General features: G+C 47.9%; 1 protein-coding gene across 1 annotated transcript; it reads left to right on the forward strand.

Annotated features, from left to right (window-relative positions):
- The first annotated feature begins 4,319 nt into the window (after nucleotides 1-4,319).
- LOC126540757 (uncharacterized) lies at nucleotides 4,320-11,278 on the forward strand. The gene is made up of 9 exons (XM_050187603.3): nucleotides 4,320-4,466; nucleotides 4,567-5,382; nucleotides 5,895-6,007; nucleotides 6,428-6,671; nucleotides 9,077-9,232; nucleotides 9,322-9,391; nucleotides 9,729-9,775; nucleotides 9,841-9,922; nucleotides 10,818-11,278. Exons 1-9 carry the CDS (start codon nucleotides 4,412-4,414, stop codon nucleotides 11,053-11,055), a joined length of 1,821 nt encoding a protein of 606 aa, XP_050043560.3. The 5' UTR covers nucleotides 4,320-4,411; the 3' UTR covers nucleotides 11,056-11,278.
- The last annotated feature ends 14,402 nt before the right edge of the window (nucleotides 11,279-25,680 follow it).

Raw genomic sequence — 25,680 nt, forward strand, 5'->3', positions numbered from 1 at the left:
AGGCGTAAAGTTCCACCCGTCAAGCCTGCCGGCCTACTTCAGCCTTTGGTTCCCCTCCGGCGCCGTTCCAGCAAGTTGGAATGGACCTTCTTGGGCCGTTCCCCACGTCTTCCTTGCAAAATAAGTGGATAATCGTGGCAACTGACTATTTAACTCGCTATGCGGAGACGCAAGCTGTGCCGCGGGGAACTGCTGCTGAAGTCGCCAGCTTCTTCGTCCACAACATTGTGCTTCGCCACGGTGCACCCACTGTACTCATTACTGACCGCGGTGCAGCGTTTACAGCGGAGTTATTGCAACAAGTCGTCACCCTGACGCACACCGACCACCGAAAGACCACAGCCTATCATCCCCAAACTAACGGCTTAACAGAGCGCCTAAACAGAACATTAGCCGACATGCTCTCCATGTACATTGATGTGGAACACAAAACATGGGATGAAATTTTGCCATACGTCACGTTTGCTTACAATACCGCTGTGCAGGAGACCACCGAGTTTACACCATTCGAGCTTGTTTACGGACGTCGCGTTACCACCCCCTTAGACGCCATGCTCCCGGTATATGACCACGGAACCACAAGGAATGACACTACTGAAGATTTCGTCGAGAAAGCCGAGGAAGCTCGCCAGCTTGCTCGGAATCGCATCCGCACCCAGCAGAATACCGACGCCTACCGTTACAACCGGACCCGACGGAATGTCCAGTACTTACCAGGCGACCGCGTGTGGGTGTGGACACCTATCCGACACCGTGGGCTCTCAGAGAAATTGTTGCGCCGCTACTTCGGCCCCTACGAAGTTGTACGCCGCCTCAGTGATGTGAACTACGAGGTGGTGCCTCAAAGCTCTGATCGTGGTGCGAACCGACGCCGTCCCCGTGCTGAAGTCGTCCACGTAGTACGGATGAAGCCGTACTACGCACGCCAGGGCTAAGCAACCCTCACAAACCGCTCTAGCATTGGGTACATTCCTGTATGTTTTTTTTTTTGTCTTTTCATGTTGGCATTCTTGCCCATAGTGCGCGCCTGCTGCCCTTGAAGCGACCGGGCCGGTCGCTTTTGAGAGGGGAGCAATGACGCGAAATAAGTTTGCACGTGTTGACACGGGACCTTTAAGGCGAGAACGATGAAGTTCGTGTTTGCGCGCGGGCTCTCCGAGGACCAGCCATCGCTAAAGGCAGACGTTTGTTTCCCAATCTGTAGGTGGTAAACTGTTTTAGTTGCCATAGCTGGGTGACAATATTTTATGTACGTATGGAAAAATACAAATATAGAAAATGAACGCATCGCGCATGTCAAGACGAGGTACAAGAAACAGATGCATCTAAGGCACGTGTGAACATCTATTATAAAATTGAATTTTTTTATCATGTAGTAATAAGGATGGTTGCCTTACACACAGCGTGGCGTTTTTGGTGATATGATAAGCTTCGTGTTTTTATATAACAGGCTTTGTGTTTTAAGTGCTCTAAGTGTTTACTATAATGCATTACCAACTATTCCACCTGTCCATTCTTTTGTGAGGTCCTTAACTCTCGAGCTTCTTTGTTCACCTCCAATTTTATTCCCCATACGTTATCACCTGAATGCAATGATTTCACACGTTTCTTTTCAAGAATAGCGGCAAGCTTCCGGTCACGGTTAGGTAATACCTCCCGTATGCTCTGCAATGTAGCTTCATTCTTCTGTAAATTCCCTTCTCGTGATCAGGGTGCCTTAATTGTGAGTAATAATCTATATAAACATACTCCTGCAAATATGTTAGACGCTGAGTGCCAATTATGAGTTCTCGTTCTCTTTCCGGGCTAGTGAACATTACCTTTGTCTTCTGCATATTCATTTTCAATTCAACTCTTGCGCTTTTTCGGCTAAAGTCCTCAATTATTTCTTGCAAGCTATCTCCAGCGTTGCTGAACAGGACAATGTCATCTGCAAACCGCAGGTTGCTTAGTCATTCGTCATTTATCCTCACTCCTAATTCTTCCCAGCCTAATAGCTTGAATAAACATAAACACTTCTAAGCACGCAGTGAAAAGCATTGTATTGATTGTGTCTGATTGCCTGATCCCCTTCTTGATCGGTATTTTGCCACTTTTCTTTTGAAGAAGAAAGGTAGCTTCGGAATGTTTATAGATATGTGCTAAGATACTTATGTATGCTTACTGTGCTTCTTTACAACGATATGCTTCCATTACTGCTGTATTTCTACTGGATTGATCGATTATCTGTGAAAGCTATACAGGCTGTCGGAGCTATCATGCATCAAAATATTAAGATATGCAAATGCCACGTAGCTGGACAGAACCAAGGTAATGTTGCTTGCGATCGCTTAAAGATACTCAGATTATTTTTTTGCATTCCGCGTAATTACGTAATTAGTCGTATTTAAGTAATCAACTTCTCGAGTATCATAACTTGATGGACAGTGTCAATGAGAAAATTGTAGAGCAATACGAGAAACTTCCAATACAGCTCTTTGTTGTTCAATACGTGCTACGTATAAGTGTTTTTCCGAGTGTGACAGAAGCCCGCGAATACACGCAAAATTGCCGCGCGACTGGCCGCTCGAAAGAGATGGCACGCACCAAGATGCTATAGATATGCTGAATGGCGGCTTCCCTAGGCATAGCCGAAAGCTGCAGTAAAATAAATGTAAACAAAAAGGGCTATATAAATTTAGAGACTTTCGAAATAAACCTAACATTTTATACTGACTGCTGCATACGATGGCGGATGGCACACGAGTACAGGAAAGTACTCAAGGACAAGACCTGACAGTATTGCGAGCACAAACATAATTGTTCGCTGTGTCAGCGTTAAGCTGGAGTGCCTTACTACGTAAACTGAACGCCGGGCTGGTTGGCGTTGATTCAGCCTTAACTGCAGCGCGACATGAAGACAAAGGGAAGAAAAGTGTGTAAATTGGCTTCGTTTCACTTCGAATACACAGTTGTTCACTTCGTTTCTGTCCTTTGCCTTTATGTCGCGCTGCAGTTAATGTGAGTGCTTTACTGCACTCTCAGATTCGTGGTTGCCAGTACGGCTGCTTGACCATAAGCGCCTCTCCTGGAGTGCCAACGATGACTACCTCGCATGACGGAGACTGTGCATGGACGCACGTTGTTCGTGTTTTCGCTTGCGTATAGTCGGGGATGCGCATTCCTTCCATCGTACAGACGGATATGGCAGGTATAATACATGAGAAAATATGGCGTTAACCTTACGTATTTATAACTGTGGTTTCAATGACGCATTTGTCTACAAGTTACAGCACGCGTCACTAAAGTTGCACGAAGCAATAGAAAGGAGAGGGAACGAACGGGTTTTGCCTCTTTTCTTTTCTTTTAATTTTTCAGTCACTTTCTTTTTCTTTTTTTCTTCAGCAGCGCAATTTTTCGTCATGATCAAAAATACGCTTCTCTGCTGCGGACACGCATTTTTCCTGTTTGTGAACTAGTGCCATACATTTTCAGGTGTCGATGCGCCATCTGTATACATGTCACTTAGTTGGAAAAAATAATAACTAAGAAAAATTGAATATGCATAGCACGAATAGCACGTTATTGCTACAGACATATGGTTCGGTTATTTAACAACTGACAGCTTACAAATGCATTTTTCTTTTAAAGCCTAGACGCCCATTAAATTTCACGTTTTCAGACACAATCACTTGTATATGGCCATCTGAGGCAAGCGGTCGGCTGCGCTGTATGTCGGTAAACTGATTCGCGTACTTCGTAGCATCTTTATCAGTTGGCGTGAGTCAACGCCCCTGTAAATTTAATTGCACCAGCATTTTTTGCATTTCATCTCCACCCGAACATGGCAGCAGCGACCGGGAATTATACCCGCTACCTCAAATCACATGCGCCTTCTTGTCATCAGCAGTGTACCACATCCACGGTGCCACCACGAACATGCATGGAAAGATGCACCGCAGCTGTGCGCAGCACACTACACATGCCACAGATTCCGTGCGCGGCACCAAGTTGAAAAGCAGTGAATTACGCAATAACAATAACGGTTGCAGCGGCTACCCCGTAATACGTGACCGAAGATGATGCAGAAAGGCAGGGCGGCGGTATAGTCTGCAGGTGTATTCACGTGACGTCAAGGATCACCATGCCGGTGCACCAGCATGGCGGTTACGATGACGTCGCCAGCGCAAGCCGTCTCTACAGGTGTATTCACGTGACGTCACGTACAGCATATTGTTGCCCAATTCGCAGCTTCCGCACGATAAAGTTTATCGACAAACATCAACCACGTGATCGCACTGACGTCGTGTTCGAAACTGCTACAAAATCCAACGCCGAAGAGTCGTGCACGTCAGAGTGGCAAGCGGCCGACAAGAAACACGACACGCGCGTTTATGCACCAGCGGTAAGCAACTACTCGAACGGCTCGGACATGTCTGTTCACCAAGGCACTGCGACGCTTTGGCTGCTGCTGACTTTCCTCGGAGGTAGGCGTATCCGCTACATTACCAAGCGTGTTACCACCTTTTTCGAGCGTTTCACTGTGAACATGTTGCTTTTATCCTTGTTTTTTTTTTTTATTTCTAGCCATAGCGTCCGGGAAGAATGCATCATTAACCAGCCCTCCTGTTCACAACGCAACGATGACTGTAGTCCCTAAACTTACCACCAGCTTCAGGGCTCCTTCGCGCTCCTATCCGGCCACTGCAACTGGTGCAGGCGTGACTGCGACTCCAACTGTCTCTTCAAAAAGTAGCCAAGGCGCAAAACGTACCGCGCCCCCACTTGTGGTCACAACCACGCCGCATACTGCCACTCGGGAGACTCAAGAGGCAGCGTCCGTGGAAACATTCGTGATGCCGTCAGTGGAAGGCCTGGTCAAGGGGGAAATTCGCTCGTCAATAGAGAGCGGGGCCACTCCTGCCGGAGACGTCGCTGTTCGCACGCCCGCGCTGGCCTCTGCAGTCTCCTTCGCCGATGCCACGTCTGAAACAAGCACGACATCGGAGACGTACGCCACGTCAACAGCAGACTCTCTTACGAACGTGACAGAACAAGGCTCTGCCGCAACGATGACCACGACCGCTTCGACCTCCAGCACCGAGCCTGAACAGGAGGACGATATGACGTACCTCGCGAGCCTCTTCCCGGATCTTGACCTCTTCGACGACCCCACGCCATACGGCACTTCAACGCCCCCCTCGGTGCAAACGACGACCCCGGCCGCGGACGCGCCGACAATGCAAAAGCCGAGCGGATACAACATGAGCAAGGAACGTTACTGCATCGCTGCCAGGTACTGCTACAAGGATCTCAACGAGCGCTGCGTTATGCGGCACATGAAGAGCGTGTGCGGGTGCGGCCGAGCCTTCTACAGGAACCCCGAAACACTGGTTTGCGAACGTAAGCTGTTTTGACTTCCACCGCACTTTAAGCTTTCACGTATGCAGCCTGGCAGTATTTCGCCTTCGGCTCTCCTTTGCTCTCGCCTCTTGCTTCATTACAGTATCAATTTTGGATTTTACGACAGTCTGCTTCGACGTTTCGTCTAGTTAAAGTACGCTTTCCTTCTAAATGCATGCAAACACAATACGCTTGTCCTATTACCTGTACTCGAACTTGGGCGCACAAGTATAGTGTTGATTTTCTGTGTAAGTGAAGCGCAAACATGCCCTGACAGCCGCCATGCCACTTCCACTGTCCTCTGCTTGCGTCGGTGTTGTACATCCGCTGCACTCGGCCGCAAAGCTAGCTCTCGTCGCTCCTTGCTTCATCCTGCAGCTCAGCCAACTTAGTCTCTCCTGCACCCATTATCGCACTTCTCTCGCGCACGCCGTCTAAAACTTGACGCGTGTTTACATCGGTCGGTACCATTCCATTTGTCAACATCTTTGCATTTTTGCCTTGCCTCGCAGGGAAGCTGCCGCTGCTCGTCTCTCTCGAACTTCCCGAGCACTCATACGTGCAGGAGGTCGCAGACAAGAAATCCCTCGAGTTCAAGGCGTACGAGTCGGCCGCGCAGCACCTGGTAAGGGAAGAGGCTGAGCCCTTGGCCTTCCCTCCTCTCGCCAGCTACGAGCCCGAGGACCAGGCCTTCCGGAAGTTTTACGAGACAGAGCCTGCTCCCAACGCCACGGAAGTGACGACGGCTTTTGCATTATCTAGCGAGGCTTCTTAAACAACGCTGTCCAGGTTTCTTTTTTTTTTTTTCCTGCCGCATGTGGCAAGCTCCTAGAGCTGCCACTGTCAAGCGAAATAAACTATCTGGTTATTCTTCACTTTGTTTTGTTGATTGTTGCGCAGTTCTTGCAGATGTTACCGTAACTTTGTTTCAACGGCGAACTTAAGCTCACCTTTCTTCCTGGAAAACTGACACTAAATTCTAGGATGGGCGGTTCCTCCGGAAAGACTCTTCTCAGCCCACTACACGCTTGCTATTCCTTCGCAGATTTGGCGTCTGGTGAAGAGTTCCAAACTGCTCGCCAGCTCCGTTATAGACGTCGAAGTCACGGGCTTCCGTCCAGGGCTGATGGTGCGCAGTAGGCTCGTGGTCATGTCATCCCTGGTGCACAAGCTCGCCGGCAACGTGTCCGGAGCGATGCACCGAGAGATTCAGACGGCCATCGGACGTCACAACTCAACCGGACTCTTCCTGCGGACAGGAAACATGAGGACTGTGGCTGCTGACGTAGGCAAGTTTCTGTTCGTTGCGCGGAATGCGAATAGTGCGACCCGCTGAATTTGTCTTGGTCCTTGAACTTTCTTGGGCGTGACTAATCGTCTCCTGCTGTTGCGTAGTGCCACTAAGGGGGGACGTTCAGATGGGCTGCATCAGTAAATTAGGCTTCGTAAATGGCAAAACTGCCGATCTTGCCTCGAGAGTAGGCTTGGTAAGACTAAGGCTATTGCCGACAATGTCCTAAAGTTCCCCCAACAGTCTACCATGATATCATAAATTTTAAGTCTAGTTGTCTTTGATTGGAAAAGGACTTCACTGGCAGGCGGATGAATCGGCTAGCCATATACAGCTTCGCTGTAATACGTAACTCTTACCGTGAACGGAGTCTTGGTAAGCCGGAAGATACGTAAGAACGACTCAGAGAAGAAAACGGCGATGACAATCGTCTTTCTTTCAGCCACCATATATATATATATATATATATATATATATATATATATATATATATATATATATATATATATATATATACTCTGCCACTATCGCGAAGCACAAAAAAAGCAACAAATTCAGTATGCGCAAGGGCACTGAATTGTAATCAATGAGATCGGAAGGCTAATATCCTTTGGAAGGAGTGAAATGGAGGGGAGGCTCATTGATTACAATTTATTGCTCCTGCGCATGCTGAATTTATGTTGCTTTTTTTTTGTTCTTCCCGATAGTGGCATAGTATGTATATGCTGACTGAAAGAAAGACACTTGGTTGTTAGTCAGCGCTGTGCCCCCTTGTCCCTCTCTTCGTCCTGTTCGTTTAGCGCCATTTTCTGCTCGCAGCCATGAAACAACCAGCCCAAATGTGTACTCTTCAACAAGACTATCTAAGTTCCCGCGCTCGCTCCTCTTGGCGTCACATTGACAGCGTCTAACCTGGAATAAATTTATACATCAAGAACTTTTATTCATTGTGTACTAAAGGAACCAGACTCGTAAACGGCCCAAACATGCCGTAATCAGCTGAAATCCATGAGGCTGTATACGTACCGGGCCTGCGGTCTGAGTGCGAAATTCAAGAAGTGGCGATTTTGCCATTTACTTTCTTTTCGCTGGTAACTAGCCTTTCTCCACCAAACAAATGCAAGGAATTCCTTGAAAAAAAAAAAAAAACTACTTGACCAGGCTAAGGTTAAGATTGCCCTCCAGTGTCCCTTAAGTCACTGGCAAAGCATTAGGGTGGCTTTAGGAGCTTCCAGAACTGGTGCTTGTCCTGGCGAAGAAAGTTCGTGGAAATCTCATTGCTGCGGTACTCCTTTTTGCGATATTGTTAATGAAAACGAGAATGCAGAACTACGCGAGAAAATCTAAAACTGCTTCTAAGCATATATATTTCATGAGCAGATGACCTCAGTTCAGCGTACTTCCCAGCGAATGTGACGGGCGTTGCGGATATTCTTGGTCCGGAAGTGCGGTGGCCGTAGTCAGCCACTTAGGACTGGGCATTAGGGAGAGAGATGGGGGATGCATCCCTAAAGTGTGGCGTATGGTTAGGCGGTCGCCACGGGGAAAGTGCTCTCACGCGTTTTCAGCTAGACGTACAGAAAGAATTTCGGGACGGTCATCTGGTTAACCTAAGTTGCAGAAAATGTGGTAGTCTGCAGCTAATTATTCGCGAGTGGTTGTTTCTGTACAGGCCGGACCTTGTGAGCCTTTATCAAGGTGACTAGCCACACAGCGACAACGTACTTCTCTTATAGACCGCACGTATTTTCGCATTAGCCACCCGGTAACCTTTTCTGGCACGCAAACTTAGTCTCTCGTACATAAAAGGCCTATGTTGAGCCCACTGGATTAAGAGCATGGAAGGATGAATGCCTAGAATAGTGGTGTACCTCGTTTACAACGTGTCTCGGCCTCCGTGCATCATCATTCTTGGCACGGTTAGCTAAAGAAACTGCCTGTTGGCAAGTGTTGGCGAAACCGTCATGATCATTGACAAGTCAGGTGAAAAACATATTTATAGTCGTGAGCGTCCGTCAAGCAAAAAATTGACTGATATCTACATCGTTAAATTCTTCATTCTATAAAATATTTCATTGCAACTGATCATTTCTCTTAAACGTGCATTGTACAGTGCTCAGCGATTCAAACGTGATACTCTGAGCGCATGGCTGCCGGTGCTTCTCGCGCCACCAGCGGGCATTGGATACACCGAGCTTGTGCATTATGGTATACGACGAAGGCGCTCGTGACGCATTGCGACTGCATTCGGCATTCCCCCTACCCTTGGTAATTACCCAGCCTTCAGCACCGGCCGCCATTCAATCCCGTTATTGCGTTTGAATCGCGCTGATCAGTGTCCGCGTCTGGTTCATGTTCAACAGACTTGTTGTGTACCCAAGTGATCGGCGTCTCGCGTTGCAGCCGTCAACCCGTGCGAGGATCGCGATTCCAACTACTGCAGCCCTTACGCCATCTGCACGTACCGGAAGCACGACTATGGCATGAGCTGTCGCTGTCTTCCTGGATACGCGGACGTGTCTCCCGACACTGGGCGCCATCCCGGAGAACTCTGCTTTTGTAAGTGACGCACGGAAAGTTCTTACTTGTGAGTGCCTGAGCGGTGTGTGGCAACAAATGTCTTGCACGTCATTTTACTCATCACGCAGCCATATGCGAGCCCGGTCACTGCCAGAACAACGGAACGTGCAAAAGCCTCTCCTTTGGAATAGAATGCGAGTGAGTTCAGCGCATGCTTGTTCCTGTGACCACCTTGTGTCGGTTGAAAACCGTTTACGAAGTGAAGAGTGAAGCTCGGCGTTCATCAATATGCATAACGAGTTCTGTCTGTAGCTTTAATTGGAACGTGCGAATTCAAATTCCTATAACGCGCCCCTTTCCGTATCGCGCTGTTATCCAGAGTCGCCAAAAATGGAGAAATAGATCATAGAGGCTCCTATAGATAATAGATGCTCCTCCAGATAAATTATACCTGATTACCCATCTCGTACTTCAATTAATTTGCTGACAGTGTCTTAACACTTGTGGCTGTTTATCTTTTTTTTTCTATACATAGATGTCGAGACTGGTATATCGGAAATCGATGCCAATTCCAAATGAAGCGTAAGTCATGCGTGCGTACGAGGCTTCGCGACTCGCTTTTAGTGACGGTGCCTGTTCTCTCGCAGAAATCATAATCATCGTGGTGGTTGTGGCAGCGGTGCTTCTCACGGTGGTCGGAGTTACATTTCACAAGTACTGGAGAAAAGGGTACGTCACAAGAGCTATACACAAAACGAGGCGCTATCCTGACGTATTCCAATGCATCTGGCGCGGCATCTTAAGTGACCACCGAATTAGATGATGCAAACGAGCAGCGCTTGCGCGTATCTTCGTTGCTTCGCCCCATCGTCTGGAATGTTCGTAAGACTCGTAAATATTGCCAGAGATTGCTCCAAACCATTGGAGGCTACGACTACAAACTGTGACGCAGATAGCTTACATAAGCACAAAGGGGTGCCTTACATAGGCACACCTTTGCTTTACCAGGTTAGACTCGCAGGCAAGGCTTGACAGTTTCAGATTAGCGGATGCAGGTGCCTTGTACTCCGCTTGCGTACGCAAATCTCTTCAGTCCCAGCGAAAACACGAGCAGTCCTTGGATTCTCTGGTAAGCAAGCCGCTTCCGTCCCCTAATATCAAAACTCTACTGCTTCAAGTTTGCAGTACGAAGCGAGCTATTGAAGTAAAAATTCAGTAAACCTAGCGTAGCGAAAACCTCACGGACTCTCTCATTTATTTCCTTCAATCTTCCTTGAACTAAAAGGAGCGTAACGGCCGGCTCGCACGCAAGCTTAACGCTTGTAAGCGAGGCCTGGAAGTCTCGTGGGAAAGCATTCTTGCTCAGAATTAAACAAACATGAAAAGCTTAAATCACACACTCGCGTGTTGAAATAAGGTAATGTATAATGCAATCCTAAAAATCGTAAATAAGGCAGATGCAAGGAACCTTCGATTGCGCTCTGAAATTCCTACGGGCCTTTATGGGGTTTGTTTCCGCAGCGGGAACGAGTTGTTCGCGCATTATGTGACACTATATACATACTATGCTTGCGTGTAAATCTGTTCAAGTTGTTTACCTTTCTCGATGCCTCCCGTCGTTCAGGCGCCTCCAGAGTTGCAACAACCAGGTGTGCCGCATGTTGATCATGGAGCCTGCCAAGAGGAGCTCGGCCAAGAGGCACCTCGACACCAAGCTGTCTGCTCGGCAACCACTTAGCGGTGGCCTTCACCAGCGCGCGTCCCCCTGCGTCTCGCCCGGTAGCGATAGCCTGCACTCTGCCTTCTCCAAGAGTCTCGAGGGCGCCCTGTCTCCGGTGGAGATATCCGTCATCTCCAAGTGAACACGAGACCATGTTCGCGCACTTCCAGGGGTGTACACGTGGACACTTCTTTTTAGATTTCTAACTTTTCCTCACACATTTTTTTTAAAGCACGCGCCGCGGTTTTAAGGCACTAATGTAATTCGACCTGCGTCGGGCACTCCGACGCTGCACAAGGTCTCCTCTTTGGTTCTGCGCCTGTCATTGCGCAGCGGAATAAAGTATGCAGATCGTACACGTTGAAGGCAGTGTTTCAATTAAACCTTATTGCGGTGGAGGAGGATTGCTTGCTGCAGGTGGACGCAGCCACGCGAAAAAAGCTACCGGCAATCGCTCCGCCCGCGCTCAGCTTAAGTACTGTAGGGCCCGAAGTTCGTCACATATGGTCGCACAAAGGTAGCTGATGGCGCAATGGAATACTAATGGCGAGGACTGACTTGGGCCTGCGCTCAACAGGATGGCGCAGCATCAATTTCGTGTCGCCCTACTATGAAACCCACACGGTCCACCATTCCCTGCCCAGTTTGAAACGGGTTGCCACGAGCAGCCCCTCAAGTGAAAGAAGTCGGCGCACTATTAAAGATTCAATAAGCCTAATACCTCTGTCACACGAGCACGCAAGAACCGTTACGTGAGCGGTCTTTTGCCAAGCTGAAATAGTTTTTAATGAAATTTCGCGCAGTAAACACGTCACCAACGACCTCTTTTTTAGTGTTTCCTTCTGGATACGCTGCCGAAAGCGAGGGGCTAGCGTTTGAAACAAAATCGGCCAACATAAACGGATGGATGTGGAATAAACCGAAAAATTATCGTGTTGCACTCTTTTCAAATGTAACAACGCCAGATTAAGCACCGTTAATGTTTCGTCTGTGCAGCTCGCGTCTGTAAGTGTCACCACGTGACATCCCCGACCCGTTCGACCTGCTTACGAGAGTACAGAAGAAAATGTGCATAACTGGGTTGACTACACCTGCAACACATACAATTGTTTCATGATGAGCCTAGGCCACACAAAAATGCGTATTTGCTTATATAACTGCTGGCGCCCACCGGTTTCGAGGCTACTCATTTTCGGCTGTAAAACGGATCGACAAATTCCGCTTCCAGAAAAGACCGCTTCTGAAAAAGATCGCTTACTATCGTGTGCCTGCGGGCGAAACTCTTTCGAGGGAAGCCTTTTTACTCAAGACTTTTGAGCGTTATCAGGCCCTGTTGACGCCGACACCGTATATTCTGCTACACGAGACCCGATGGAAAACAATGGTGGGCCGATCCTGGCGTCAGGGCAGAGCAATGGCTCATACACGTAAGCAAGGAAAAAGAGGTTTGAGTTTCCGCATAACAGAATTGTTTTATCGTGTATTCAAATCGCAATCCGGCGTTATCATATATGTAGGTTGCGTGTAACTGGCACTTTGCGAATTTTCTGACTCATTTTACATTGAGAAATTCAATTAGTTCAGTAACGCGTCTGCGCCACGTGGAGGGCCTGCGTGGTTGTGGTTGTTCGGGATTTTTCGACGGACAACGACGAAGAAACCGGATTTTCTGCGACCCGGGGCACTTAACGCCATCGCATGAATATGTTAACTGGCTCACCGACTACTGGCGCAAATAAACTATCCCTGGCCATGGCGGGCGCTCGCCACACGCATTTCCCACGGCACTCCGCAGCAGTCTCTCGTAGCAGTCGAACCGTTGATTCCTTGTGAAGCGCTGACCATGAAGGCTTCATTTCCACGTGCATTCTGTCACGTGACGTACCGTCCGCTGTAGTGCGCATGCCCGTAGGCTGGTCATGCAGCGGCGTTTCTACAGAGACAGCATCGGTCAGCAACTGTCGAGAATTCAGCAATCACGACAAGCTATATCACGGAGGAAATTGAAGGGGAGACAAAACACTTCGTTCTTGAATAGCCAGTATTCTCCATAGCGATTGGTTGTTGCGGAAATAAGCTTAGGGCTCACTGCCCGTACTCTAGCACGCAATCGAAATAGCGCACTCGCTTTCTGGACACCGTACTATCCGTGCTAAACTTTGGATGCGAGTTTAACGAGCGGTATGTCCCCAGAGGTATGCACTTGCCCCTACAGCTATGACAACGATGTGCAAGTGCTCTTTCTGTACGCAGTATTATTTCGTTTGCAGGGACCTCCTTGATCGCTTACGCTACGATGATAGCGGGGGGAAATTTTTTTCTTTTTACGTGCCAAAACCCCGCTCTCATTGTGAGGCATGTCATAGTGGGGGACTCCGAATTGATTTTGACCACGTGGGGTTCTTTAAAGTGCCCCCAGTGCACGGGACACGGGCGTTTTCTTTTGCTTTTTTTTTTGCATTCGCCTTCATCGAAATGACCGCCGCGGCCGGGATTCAATCCCGCGACTTCATGCTTAACAGCGCAACGCTATAGCCACTAAGCCACCGCGGCGGGTAATAGCGAAAAATCGCGGGTTAATTTCCCACCACGACATTCTTATTCATATTGTGGAATGCCATGACACACAGACACGTTTCAGCGCGTGTTAAATAACACCTGGCGATAACAGGTCTAGCCCTTCCTCATAGAACATACACGGGTCTGTCATTGAACACGCAACGTTCGAACAAAAAAAAAAAAAAGTTCGACAGATGTTACACGCTTGAAACACAAGAAGGTGAAAGCCTGCCGCACATTTGGTAATACACGGAGTTATGCAATCGCGGTTAGACTTCTTTGTAAGACATATTGGTAATGCATTAACTTGTACAATCGGGCCTAGACTTCTTGCAAGACATAACGAGCCGCAATAGGAAGTACACGTGTGACGCTATAAGGTGACCTCCTCACTACGCGCTTCTTCCGCAGCGGCGTACTTGCGCGGCCGTCCTCGCGAGCAGCAACTGCGTGAACGTTCCTCCATCGGTCGCCGCCGACAACCGCCGCCGTCGCCGCTCCGACTGTGACGTCAATGCGCAGAGCGCGCGCGCCCGCTTTTCTGCGCAACAACGCCTGGCGCGACAGCAATGACTAAACTTAAAACTCGGCAGACACTTACGACTGCTTACGTGCGGGAATGCGAAAGCACTATACCGTTTGTAGACCTCGGAACGTATCAACGTGCTCATTTTGTACACTAATGACGTGGCGCCACCTCGTCCGCACCGTCACGAGCCCCACATAGTGACGCACGGACTAGACGGTGAGATGGGTGAGACGTGACGTGTGCAATAAGGCACCCACTAGAGACACTTTTAGTGAGCCACAACCGTGGAGCAGCCGCGGCTTCAGGGAAGCGTGCTCGTCTCGCACCCAGACCAAAATGTGCCAACTTTTCTTATCAAAGCCACTAAATTACGTTGTTTACAGGGCCTCCCTGATAAATGTGACGTCAATCCCAGCATTTTTTTAAGTGTTTGCGGCATCGGCCATTTTTCGTCACGGCGCAGTTTCGTCAAGGGCACCGCCAGCCCAGACACCTAAGGCTTTCGCCTTAAAAAATGTAGCTGGAGCCAAGTTTCGGCAAAAAAGATTATGCCTTCATCATGGCAGCAACTGCTGTCAGGGCTGCAGCGACATTCCTTGCTCGCTCATCGAAGCTTCAAACCTCCTCTGTCAAGATTACCGGAAAAAAATTGACACCCATAATTCGTCACCTTTTATCTTCGTGGTCGGTGTTACCGATTTATGCTGCTGAGACGGAACAAAGCGTTACTCGGCACTGATATATAGTAAGGGTGGGCATCTGCTATGTCAAGAAATCAGTGAGAATAACTCCACAGAGGATGGCGATGGGCGTATATTGAAGCACGAATATCTCATTTGTCGTTAATGCATTCCTCCTATTCGTAGCCCATCAGCGTGACATCACTAAAATTGTAGTCCGGTCTTTCCCCCCCTCGTCTACTGTCGCCGCCTCGCTTGCCTGTCGCTCTACCACAATTTCTTTTTTCTGCGCCCTCCGTCACCCACCCTATATCGCACCGGCAGGGCGCATGTCCCGCCGCACAGGACATGTTCAGCAAGTTTCGCATCCACGTTCGCTAACCACTACTTTTTCAATGTCATTCTAGTTTCGAACTGCCGCAGACTGGAACGGCCTGCCCGAAGAAATTGTTGCCATCACCTGCCCATCTTTATTAAGGCGAAAGACGATGCCCGGCTTTATGGCACCAAAATCGTGTGGCACCAAAATTGTGTCTTCAAGGGGAGTATGGTAGCGCGATTCAAAGACGGGACAAGAGAAGACACAAAGGGACACACACAGCGCTAACTTCCAACTTTTCAAAGACGGGACAAGAGAAGACACAAAGGGACACACACAGCGCTAACTTCCAACTTTCGAGTTGGAAGTTAGCGCTGTGTGTGTCCCTTTGTGTCTTCTCTTGTCCCGTCTTTGAATCGCGCTACCATACTCCCCTTGAAGATGCATTAACAACAAGCCCACATTGCAACCCTCGTGACCAAAATTGTGTGGCACCAAAAAGGTGGCACCAAAACTCTGACCATTGGTGGGATTGAAGCGCACGACCTTTGGTGTTAATTAAGGCGAAGTTAACTAAAAGCAAGTTAATTAAGGCACTAGAACCCACTACGTTTGGTGTTAATTAGTACCAGGTTAATTAATACAAAGTTAATTAAGACATAGTTAACTGAGGAAATCAAACCCACGACATGCGATGTTCATTAATACGAAGGTAATTAAGGCAGAGTTAAGATTGAGTTAATTAAAGCACTCGAACTCACGACCTATGGTGTTAATTAAGTCAAAGTTAAGCACAGTTAGTTAAGGTATAGGTAATTAAGGCACTTGAACCCGCGACCTTCGGTGGGAGAAAACAAGTAACGGGAAGTAACAACGCATTCGAATGAGAATGTCAAGCAATTTAATGAATGTCTCGTGAGCGCGCAGGCTTTCGCCTTCATCCTCTTTAGCGTGTGCGAAAGTGGTGGTCAACGTTTTCGCAACGTTTGACGGAACACCTTGAACCTATCAGTGTATAGCCAACTGTACTGTACAAATAAGGGTATTTTTTCTTCTTTTTTCTACATTTGCATTATCTAAAATTTTTCATTGTTATCTTTGCCATGTTTATTATTAAACAGTGTATATCAATAGCTTGCATTGCAATTTTGTATTTATAACCACTTCTTATGTAATGCGGGGTCATTAAGGCAATAAACTGCACTAAACTGGACGCGTTTGCCCGGTATATTTAAGAGAAGACTGCTTGCTCAGAAAACTTCCAATTTTGTCATGTTTGAGCTCCCGCTTTTTGACGCATTGCCATCGGTCATCATGGTAGGTCACGTAGAGAACAAAAACTCGCTTGCTATACTATATTTAGTTTTCGACAGTATCTTGCGCTGAAGAAAAAGAAAGAAAGACTGCATATCTAACGCATTTGGAGAAATGCGCGTTACGCGAAGCTTTGTTGAAACATTTCAGCCAAATGCAATGCAGCAAGACGCACGACGCCTGTAATATTGTTTTATTTGCAAGTACGCGCAAAGCGCGCAGGGAACGGTTCACCTTCTCTCATCGCAGCAGTTTTTGTGTCGTTTGGAATCACGGTAACGCGCACGTAACTGTTCGTATTCTGCAGCGCGTTTTGCACCGTAGACAACGCGTGCCTTCCCGGCAAGAGGGGGCCTCTTGCCGGACTTTGGCTTTGAGAAGGCGCCACAAGCTCAATGTGGGTTTTTTTTTTTTTTTTTTTCATATGCTCAGTCTTACGGACCTTACCCGGGCCGCAACGCTTTCTCACCCAAGCGTCCACGCGGCGACGCTTGGGCGTTTTTAAATATCTTAGTTGTAGAGCACCCGCTTCGGCTGCGGGAGGTTGTGGGTTCGGTTCCCACTGCCGCCGGGCCCCCACAGGTTCAAATGGGCACCAGTGTACCCCGGCCTGGCATTCGGCTTCCTTCAGGGGCGATGCACTTGGAAAAGCAGCCTACGCCCTGAATTCCTGTCGAAACCCTCGTAAGCACAAAAGTTAAGCGTTTCTAAATCGAAAACTTACGATTTTAGATAAGCCCACAGACTTCAACGATACCTCCGATTCCGAATCTGTTTATTGTGACAGCAGTGGGCTCTCGCAATGAACACCGCCATCTCCTCAAAGACTATAGGCTACTACTTTGCGATGCACACTGGTATATGTTGTCCCCTGCGCTACAGGTATTGCAGTGCTGCGGCCTCCGAAATATGTGCCCAGGCGCCGCCACTCTCGGAGGCTGCGTAACGCGTAATATCGTGCACAAATTTCCGCGGCGGTATGAGCTCGATCCCTAGTGACTGTGATGGGCTCGTCATACGTCGATGCCGAGGATAACGAGATGAAGTAGCTGGCCTGATGACGACGAATACATAACGGAAAAGACAGACACAGCAAACCCAGTTTGGAACCTTTAAGAGGTGTCGCAGTAATTATCTACTACATCACTTCAGCTTTCCTGCAATAAAATGAAGTACTTTATTTTTTTTTTTTATCTCGTGCTGTACTGTATTTACCTTGCACACTTTCTTCTTGACTCTTCTGCTTGTTGTTTCCTAGTGCAAGCTTGCATCAAGATTCTATTTGGGCACGCTACAAATATCTATTACGGGTGAGTGAATCACGAAATTTCCTAGTCGAATCGAATACCAATATTAGAGAAAATTTGCCCTGAGTATAGAATCGAATATCGAATATTTTCTCATTTCTGAAGCGACGTCAAATACTAAGCTTTCCTGGAGTCCGCTCGACAGTAATCGGGTTTACATACACTGGCACATGTATGGATAACAATTTTGAAGTCCGGGCAACTGAGGAGCTCGGAAATGATAAACAGCTGATTTAAATTATCTGGAACACCATGGCAATGACGGTGATGAAAGAAAGGGACGGCATGTTACCAGGTGCAAGCAAAGGGCTGTGTTCGCCGAAGTATGGAGGCGTGATAATACAGTGCCGCACAATAGATTAAAGGGAATGAAAATATGTTGAGACTGGACTAACATAAATCGTAACAAAATCACATATAGCCAATCTAAAATACAGCCACTCTTTTTGAATGACTGGAAATTATTGAGCAGGCCTTATCTGACCCGTGAACTCGCTTAGCAGCTGGTGCCCCTGCGCAACAACCGCCGCTGCCCTGCTGCGGACTCATTCTGAACAGCTCGCACATCTCTCGCTGTCTCACTCGAGACTACAATAAGCGTTTCTATCCCCTTGTATACTCGAAAGAAACTAATATTCTACAACTTCGAATAGTGAGTTCTCGAATTGAATACGAATCGAACAGCGCGGACTATTCGATCCGTAGTCGAAATTTACCATTTTAGCCCACCTCTGCTATTAATATTTGCAATATCCGTTAAGCAATACAAAAGGAATAAATACATAAAGTGGTTTTTAACGCTGTACGGCCCAATAAAACGAAAAAGAAAAAGGTAACGCTGTTATTGTGAAGTAAACAACTATTTTGAGAGAGCAAACAAGGCCATATTACTTCTTTAAGATCAGCTTTATTATAGCTTCTTTAATAGGCAAACATGCAAACATGATCGAAAGCGCATGCCACAAATTTCTCGCGCATTACAGTTTTTATGTATTCTTTCTGTAAAGGGTGCACCTCCGCAAGCACATCAACGTAGCGGTGAAGCAACTCTTGCAGCACGCCTTTGGAGAATTATTTTTCGCGTTGAAAGAAAGAAAGAAAGAAAGAAAGAAAGAAAGAAAGAAAGAAAGAAAGAAAGAAAGAAAGAAAGAAAGAAAGAAAGAAAGAAAGATGCAAGTGGCACACGTTAGTCAGCACGCGATGCTATTATCAAATGATCCTGCCATGTCCCGATGTTGTTAAATTTGCCGCCGTTGTTTCCGCAACACAACGATACGTCTACACTTCTAGTCTTTTTTTTTTCTTCTCCGCGTGATCGGAACGGACGCATTCACTGTAACGAACCGATTGCGAAGGCTGCAATAAGTAAGCGCAGCTTCTCACATATATGCCATTGGTACTTCAAAGCAATAAATTCTGAATAGTTTAGATTCGTGCTCGCCATATTCATGCAACTGTAGCTAAGGTGTAAAGGCCTGCCTTACAAAAGTTCTTACATTTGACCTGACCCAAGGCGAAGTCTTTGTTGTGATTGCGAGAAAGCAAGCCTCGTAGGTCGATTCGAGGCGCAACGTTTTGAGTTTTCTTTCCCGGCGTGACGGGCGCAGTCTTCGCAATGCGTTTCGTTCTCTAAAGACGAGCCGTGCGCCAAGAGTAGCGTGCGTCCGTCCCCTTTTACTCACGCGAGCCCGAGAAAATAAGTTTCATCTGCAACAAAATGTGAAATGCCGCGACTGATAAGAACAGTGCGACAACAAACAATAAGGTATCGAGCTACGGCTCCGCGAGAGTAGTGTCTTTCCTTGATTTGTTCCTTAGACAAACAGTTCCGCGAAATCGATAACGGGCGTTTGCTTAAGTATATGTATGTGTACCCCGCACGCCTTGGGCAGCAGTCAGTGGAAAGCTGGCACTCGCACCATGTTTATGCCAAACGTGTAAAGCAGTATACTAAATCTTGGAACGGTTGTGCTGCAAAGTGTCGACCTCAACAGTAGATGGCTTACGTTTGCGACCTTGTTCTAGCGCTTGCTTTTACGGCAGCTGTAGGACATATCGCGAAAATACAGCCGCCATGGAGGAACATATTGAAAGACCCCGCGTTTAGCCGGTTCGTCGGCCAGCTCTCGTACAACGCTGCGCCGGTGGACATAGGCGTCTCCCCTTCGTGCGCCATGGAGCACGACGGAATACTCCAGGACGTCAGAGATTTCGTGAGGCGGCTTGATTCTACATCTCGTTTATTCACCATTAGAAACGGTTTCTGTAAAACCGGACGGTACTGCTTCGAGCCCTACATATTTGCTCAAAAGACGGTGGTCATTTTCTGCGGCCAGCGTTGGATGGATGTGGCCAACACCTTCGTGCGCCGGTACAGCCATCACGTGGTAATCTTCTCGGACGAATTCTACGCGAGTGCGTCCAGGTACCGCCACCAGACAACGATATCCATGGGTTTCGAAGGCGGCGCCTACTACAACGTTAGCTTCAGCAAAGACAACCACACTATTCTCACCATGGGACTCGAGACGGAGTGTCTGTCTTGTGAAACCAGCGCCGTGCGTGCTGGCGAACCTCTTATGATCACCAGACAAGTTCCGCTCCGAGGGCGCGAGCTTAGGGTCTACTGCCTGCGCCCGTACATCTGCGAGCATCCGACGTTCGCGCTTCTGCTTGACGCGCTCGGCCACAAGGAAACAAACGTGACCACGGTCCCGATAGACGCGGCCAGCGAAAACAAGCGCCACCTGGCCGAGGCATTCTTCATGCACAGCGCCAGCGCGCTGGTTCACAACCCAATACCCGAGATAAGGAATGCGGTTCGCGTGCCGGAAGTAGTGGTGCCCGTCTACTATGACTCGTTCGCCTACTCGATATTCGTCAGACGACGCCATCCACTGCCGAAGCAGGTCGTGCTTTTCCTGCCGTTCACGTGGCGTGTCTGGGCGTACCTGGCAACCGGCATGGCGCTCTGCGCCATCGCTCTGAAGCTCATCTCGTGGGCGTATCTAAGGCGGAGCGGAAGGCCCAACGTTGACAGCGGCGGAGACGTGGTGTTCATCTTCGTATCCTTACTGCTGCAGCAGACCTGCAAGCTTCCGGATATCGTGAGCAAGCCCGCGACCGCGAGGCTGGTCTTGGGCCTCTGGGCACTGCTCGCGGTGGTGTTGGGCACGGCTTTCAGGGCGTCCCTCACGTCTCTGCTGCGAGACATTCCGCTGGAAGGCCGGCCGATGGAGTTCACCAACGAGCAAGACGTGCATCGCCAAGGTTACCGCTGCTGCCGGCTGACGTACGCCGGGGACAACATCGCGTTCAGCCTTGGCAACTTCATCCCCGTAAAACGCAAGCGCAGCGAGTGCATATCGCCGGACGACCAGATCCAACACATGAACTCCACGGACGTCGTGTACTTGCTGCACTCACCCAGCATCAAGCGCCACGAAAGTTACGTAAAGCAGCTCTACCAGAACGACTACGCGCCGCTGCCACAGACGATGTCGCCTTACTTGACTGGGCCGTCGCTCAGGTCGAATTCGCGCTACAGAGAGGCTATCACGGCCACCATAGTCCAAGCATTCGAGTCCGGACTATTTCGAAGAGAACTGGAACTTGACCGGTACGTGAAGAGCTATCAGGTCGCCCGGAATGAACAGTCTGGAGAAACTACGGACCAGACGTTGAAGTTTGGGGACCTGAATGGATGTCTGCTGATCGGTGCTTACGGACTGACATCAGCTACATTGTGTTTAGTTGCAGAGGTGGCGTTGAGAAGGATGGCAATATCTTAGCATGGCCAGATGAACAAAAGTTAGTCGAACGCCCACACAGGTCGAGGACGCAGCACATTTCGAATAACTGTCCTCAGAGAGGGGTGCATTTGTGCTTGTTGTTTATAATGATGATGATGATAGTGGGGATGAATACATTTTGCTGAAAGTGTATTTTCTTTCGAAATGACCAGGAAGCTCGTTATTCAGACGAAAGATGATAGTGTTGAAAACACAGTCTGCCACACACCGTAATGGTGGTACGAATGTTAACGTAAGAGTTGTGTTTAACATGGTAAGTCCAAGGCAACGTTGAGCGGTTTCGTGAGATCTAAAATATTTCCGACCAACTCAATATCATAGACGCTTAAAGACTTTTACGTCACCACGCATAGCCCCATACAACTGCAGTGAGGCTTCGAACACACCAGAATAACTTTCAAGCAAGGGACGCGGGGGAGAAATTTTTTCCCATCTATATATAGTTTCCCAACATAGCCATATATATATATATATATATATATATATATATATATATATATATATATATATATATATATATATATATATATATATATATATATATGTGTACGAAATTCGGTGTTTCAGTTTCAGTTTATTATTCGTTCATAACAATTGGTTACAAGAAATGGTATATAGACAAGGGTCCCAAAGTCAGAGACTGTTCTCCGGAAGAAATTTGTAGTTTCGCCCGAAAGGCTAAGCATTGCTAGCGATAGGAAAATATCAGACAGCTACAAGAAGTAATGCTCGTAGATTTAACGCCTGTGTAAATTGGAGTAAACATTCCCTTACTAATAAATTAGAAAGCACGGTGCCACGCTCACTCATATGTATTAATATGTGTTTTTCTAAACTTGTGCTTTGATTGATGTTATGGCAATTATGCTATTGGTATTTTATGTGTGATTTTTATTTGCCGTGAATATTTTTAGAACGTCGATTAGGTTGTTTTGGGAAACATTCTGCTTGCTCGCATGCTGTTGACTCTGAAAGAAGCTGTTTAAGCTTTCTGTCCTGTCTCTTCTCTTCACATTGAATAAAAAAAACTTGATTGATTGATTGATTGATTGATTGATTGATTGATTGATTGATTGATTGATTGATTGATTGATTGATTGATTGATTGATTGATTGATTGATTGATTGTAAATATGAACAAATCTCACTTGAACACTCGCTGTCACAACGCTGGTGTGATGAAGAGCGCAAATACAGGGAAGCGAACGCTTCGTGCTTCCTCGCGCTTCAAGGGGCCTCCGAAACTTGAAATTACGCGACCTCCAGCGCTATGCGCGCGGCAAGGCGGGACACACGAATCGACCAGCTATTTCGGCTCGACCAGTATTTGCGCCCGCCAGAGATTGCCTCCAAGATAGGGCGCGAGGGCTGCGCATGCGCTCAGCCATGCGAATTCCCATGCACAGCCAAGGCCGGACTAGAGGAGCCGCTTACCCGCGCCCCTAGAGCGCACTTGATCACGTGACCTCTACATCGGGCACGCACGAAGATGGCGGGCATTAAGCGATTATCCTTCTCGACTCACCCTTGCAGGCTTACACTCACACCCACAGCATACGGCACGCGGGGCACGATATGATTTTATCGCACTTGGATCTTATACGGAACATCACGGTGACGGCGAAAATTTGCCCTGAGTGTCCCTAACGTTGCTATCGTAATAAATGAGACTATAGTAAGTGACAGATCAAGAGCGTAGCAACACGTGTCCTTCAAAAAGCACATATATGCATGAACAAACGAATCACGCTGTCTGTATAGTCCCCCTCTCCCTTTTATCGTTTGAATCCATGTCCCCATCTTCGCTTCCTGGTACGCTTCTACGCCACGAAATCCTTCGCCCTGCTGAGGGAGCCTCTTGGTGGCAAGTGCGTGTGTGTGATAGGTGAGAGAAACAATCGGTTCATTGAATGCATCCTTACCTGCTACAGGTGCGGACAAAAGTAATTGGAACGATTAAGGGAGCTGTGGCCGTACTGCGTCCCAGGGCCCACTAGCAGCCTCTGAGAGAACTCATATATCGTATCCTGCATGCGCTCAGGCTGGCGCTCATAGCTCATTCACACCTCTCGTGTGTTTCTTTACCCGTGGATCGGTGCGTCGTTCGCAGCTTCTGCGGCTGAACACTAGCTATAGCGTGATGGAGCTGACAGCATAGCTGTTTCAAAGTTCGCACGCGCTAGACACGCCTTTCTGAGATAGGTTGGTGTAGACTAAGCGCCATGAATAAAACTAAGGGTACCGACATTCTTTTATCGTGCCGCCGCAGCTGCTGCGAAAAGCGTGAGGGGAGGCAGGAGAGAAGGTCTGCGTCACCCAATTGGATTAGCGCCGTCATGTGGTATTTCTCGCGCCCTTTTCTCTGCTTTTTCTTCTTTTCCGCGTCTCGGCCACACGCCACCTTGACAGTTGGCCGTCGAATTGCTGCGGCGAGGCATTCGTAAGAGATTCGATATGTTTTGGCTAAGTTTCGTGACTACCCGCGTCATTGAAGAACTCGGTTTTTGCTTTGCTTTACGTTAGATATTGCTTTGAAATGTACTGAAGGTGCAAAAGTGTACGAACAGAGCTTTTTTCTTTGTTCGCGGGCTACGGAGCTCAGGAATGGGTAAGCTTATGCACGGGTAAACTTTCGCGAGGATTGCTTTCTTTGCTCTCAATCACATCTTTTTTTCTGATTGTGTTATTGTCAACAAATGTATGAAGCTATGGTGTGCGTAGGCTCTCTGCTGTCATATAGCGTGCTAAAAACGTAACACACGTTGTTATCGTACTACTGAGAGCACGTAGCTTTGTCAGTCCATGCTTTTGTTAGGCACTGCAAATATATTTTACGAGGGCAAGCTAAGCTGCTCATGACAACTGTAAATGATTTTGAATATTGTGAGTACGCTTTCTACCCTTCGGCGTCTCGGCAGAATAAAGTGATGCAGTAAATAGGGGCTTATATATATATATATATATATATATATATATATATATATATATATATATATATATATATATATATATATATATATATATATATATATATATATATATATATATATATGTGTGTGTGTGTGTGTGTGTGTGTGTGTGTGTGTGTGTGTGTGTGTGTGTGTGTGTGTGTGTGTGTGTGTTGTTAGATACGAGACCTTTTCCTGAGCCTACTTCGAGTTCACCAGACCACATCGAATCGCGTCGTCACAGCTAATTAAGGAGCGCAGAAGCACATCTACCCCGTTCCCGAGGCGCGGCACGTGCAAACTAGTTGGATCCCCCACTTCGTGCGCCGCAGGTGGAGCTATTCACTGCTTGACTCTTCCCGAAAGTGTAGCGGGAGCCTGGCATGGTTCCAGGTAACGTGGGTCCCGAGACAAGACGGCTGTAATGCACCGTGAAGCCCTGGCAGCAATCCCCCCATCCGCCTTTGTGAAGGCAGTTGCAGACTGAGTTGGCAATACCGCAGAGAGAAGTAAGCACTCGGATAATTGGGGCCGAAGGAGCGACCCTCGGCGCCGGGTGTGACACAATCGCACGGGCGCCTACCATTGGCCGAAAATGACGAGACCTGAGCGGACTCGCCGATCGGCCGAAAATGGCGTCACCTGAGCGGGCTCGCCGATTGGCCGAACGTGACGTGACTTCGAGACACCGAAGGGCTTAAAAGCCAGAGACCGGGAGCAGCAAGAGAGCATTCCTTCATTCATCTCTTTCGAGCTTCTTGACACGGGCCGCAGCGTCCGAGTTGCTGCCGGCCCGTAATGACTTTATGACTGTTAATTTATTGGTACTCTCACTGTAAATAATGTAAATAAACCTCCAGTTTTTATCCCAAAGTCCTCCTCAACCTCGGCCAACTCCCGCACCCAACGGCAAGGTCCAAAAATCTGGGGGACAGCAATTGGGATCGTCCTCCAGATCCAACAGTGTGTGTGTGTGTGTGTGCAGGGTGTCCCACGTAACTTGAGCCCAGATTTTAAAAATGAAAGAAGCGTCGGAAGCGAATTGAACCAAAGGCATACTATATTCGCACTGGCCTATAGTAACTCAGGCAATTTTTTTTGTTTTCCCCATAACTCACCAATTAATTAAGTTTAATTACCCAACTTATAAATTATTGGCTGAGGACGTCAAGTGTGATACGCAGATTTCTAGTGCACCTTCAGAAACCACCGATCGAGTTGTTTCCTGTACTATACGTCTCACGTAGTCCCTTTTCCCGGGTTGCAAAGAAAGTCCGCGAAATATAAAAAAAAGGAACA

This window comes from Dermacentor andersoni, chromosome 2 (genome assembly GCF_023375885.2).
Source record: "Dermacentor andersoni chromosome 2, qqDerAnde1_hic_scaffold, whole genome shotgun sequence".
Taxonomy (NCBI): Eukaryota; Metazoa; Arthropoda; class Arachnida; order Ixodida; family Ixodidae; genus Dermacentor; species Dermacentor andersoni.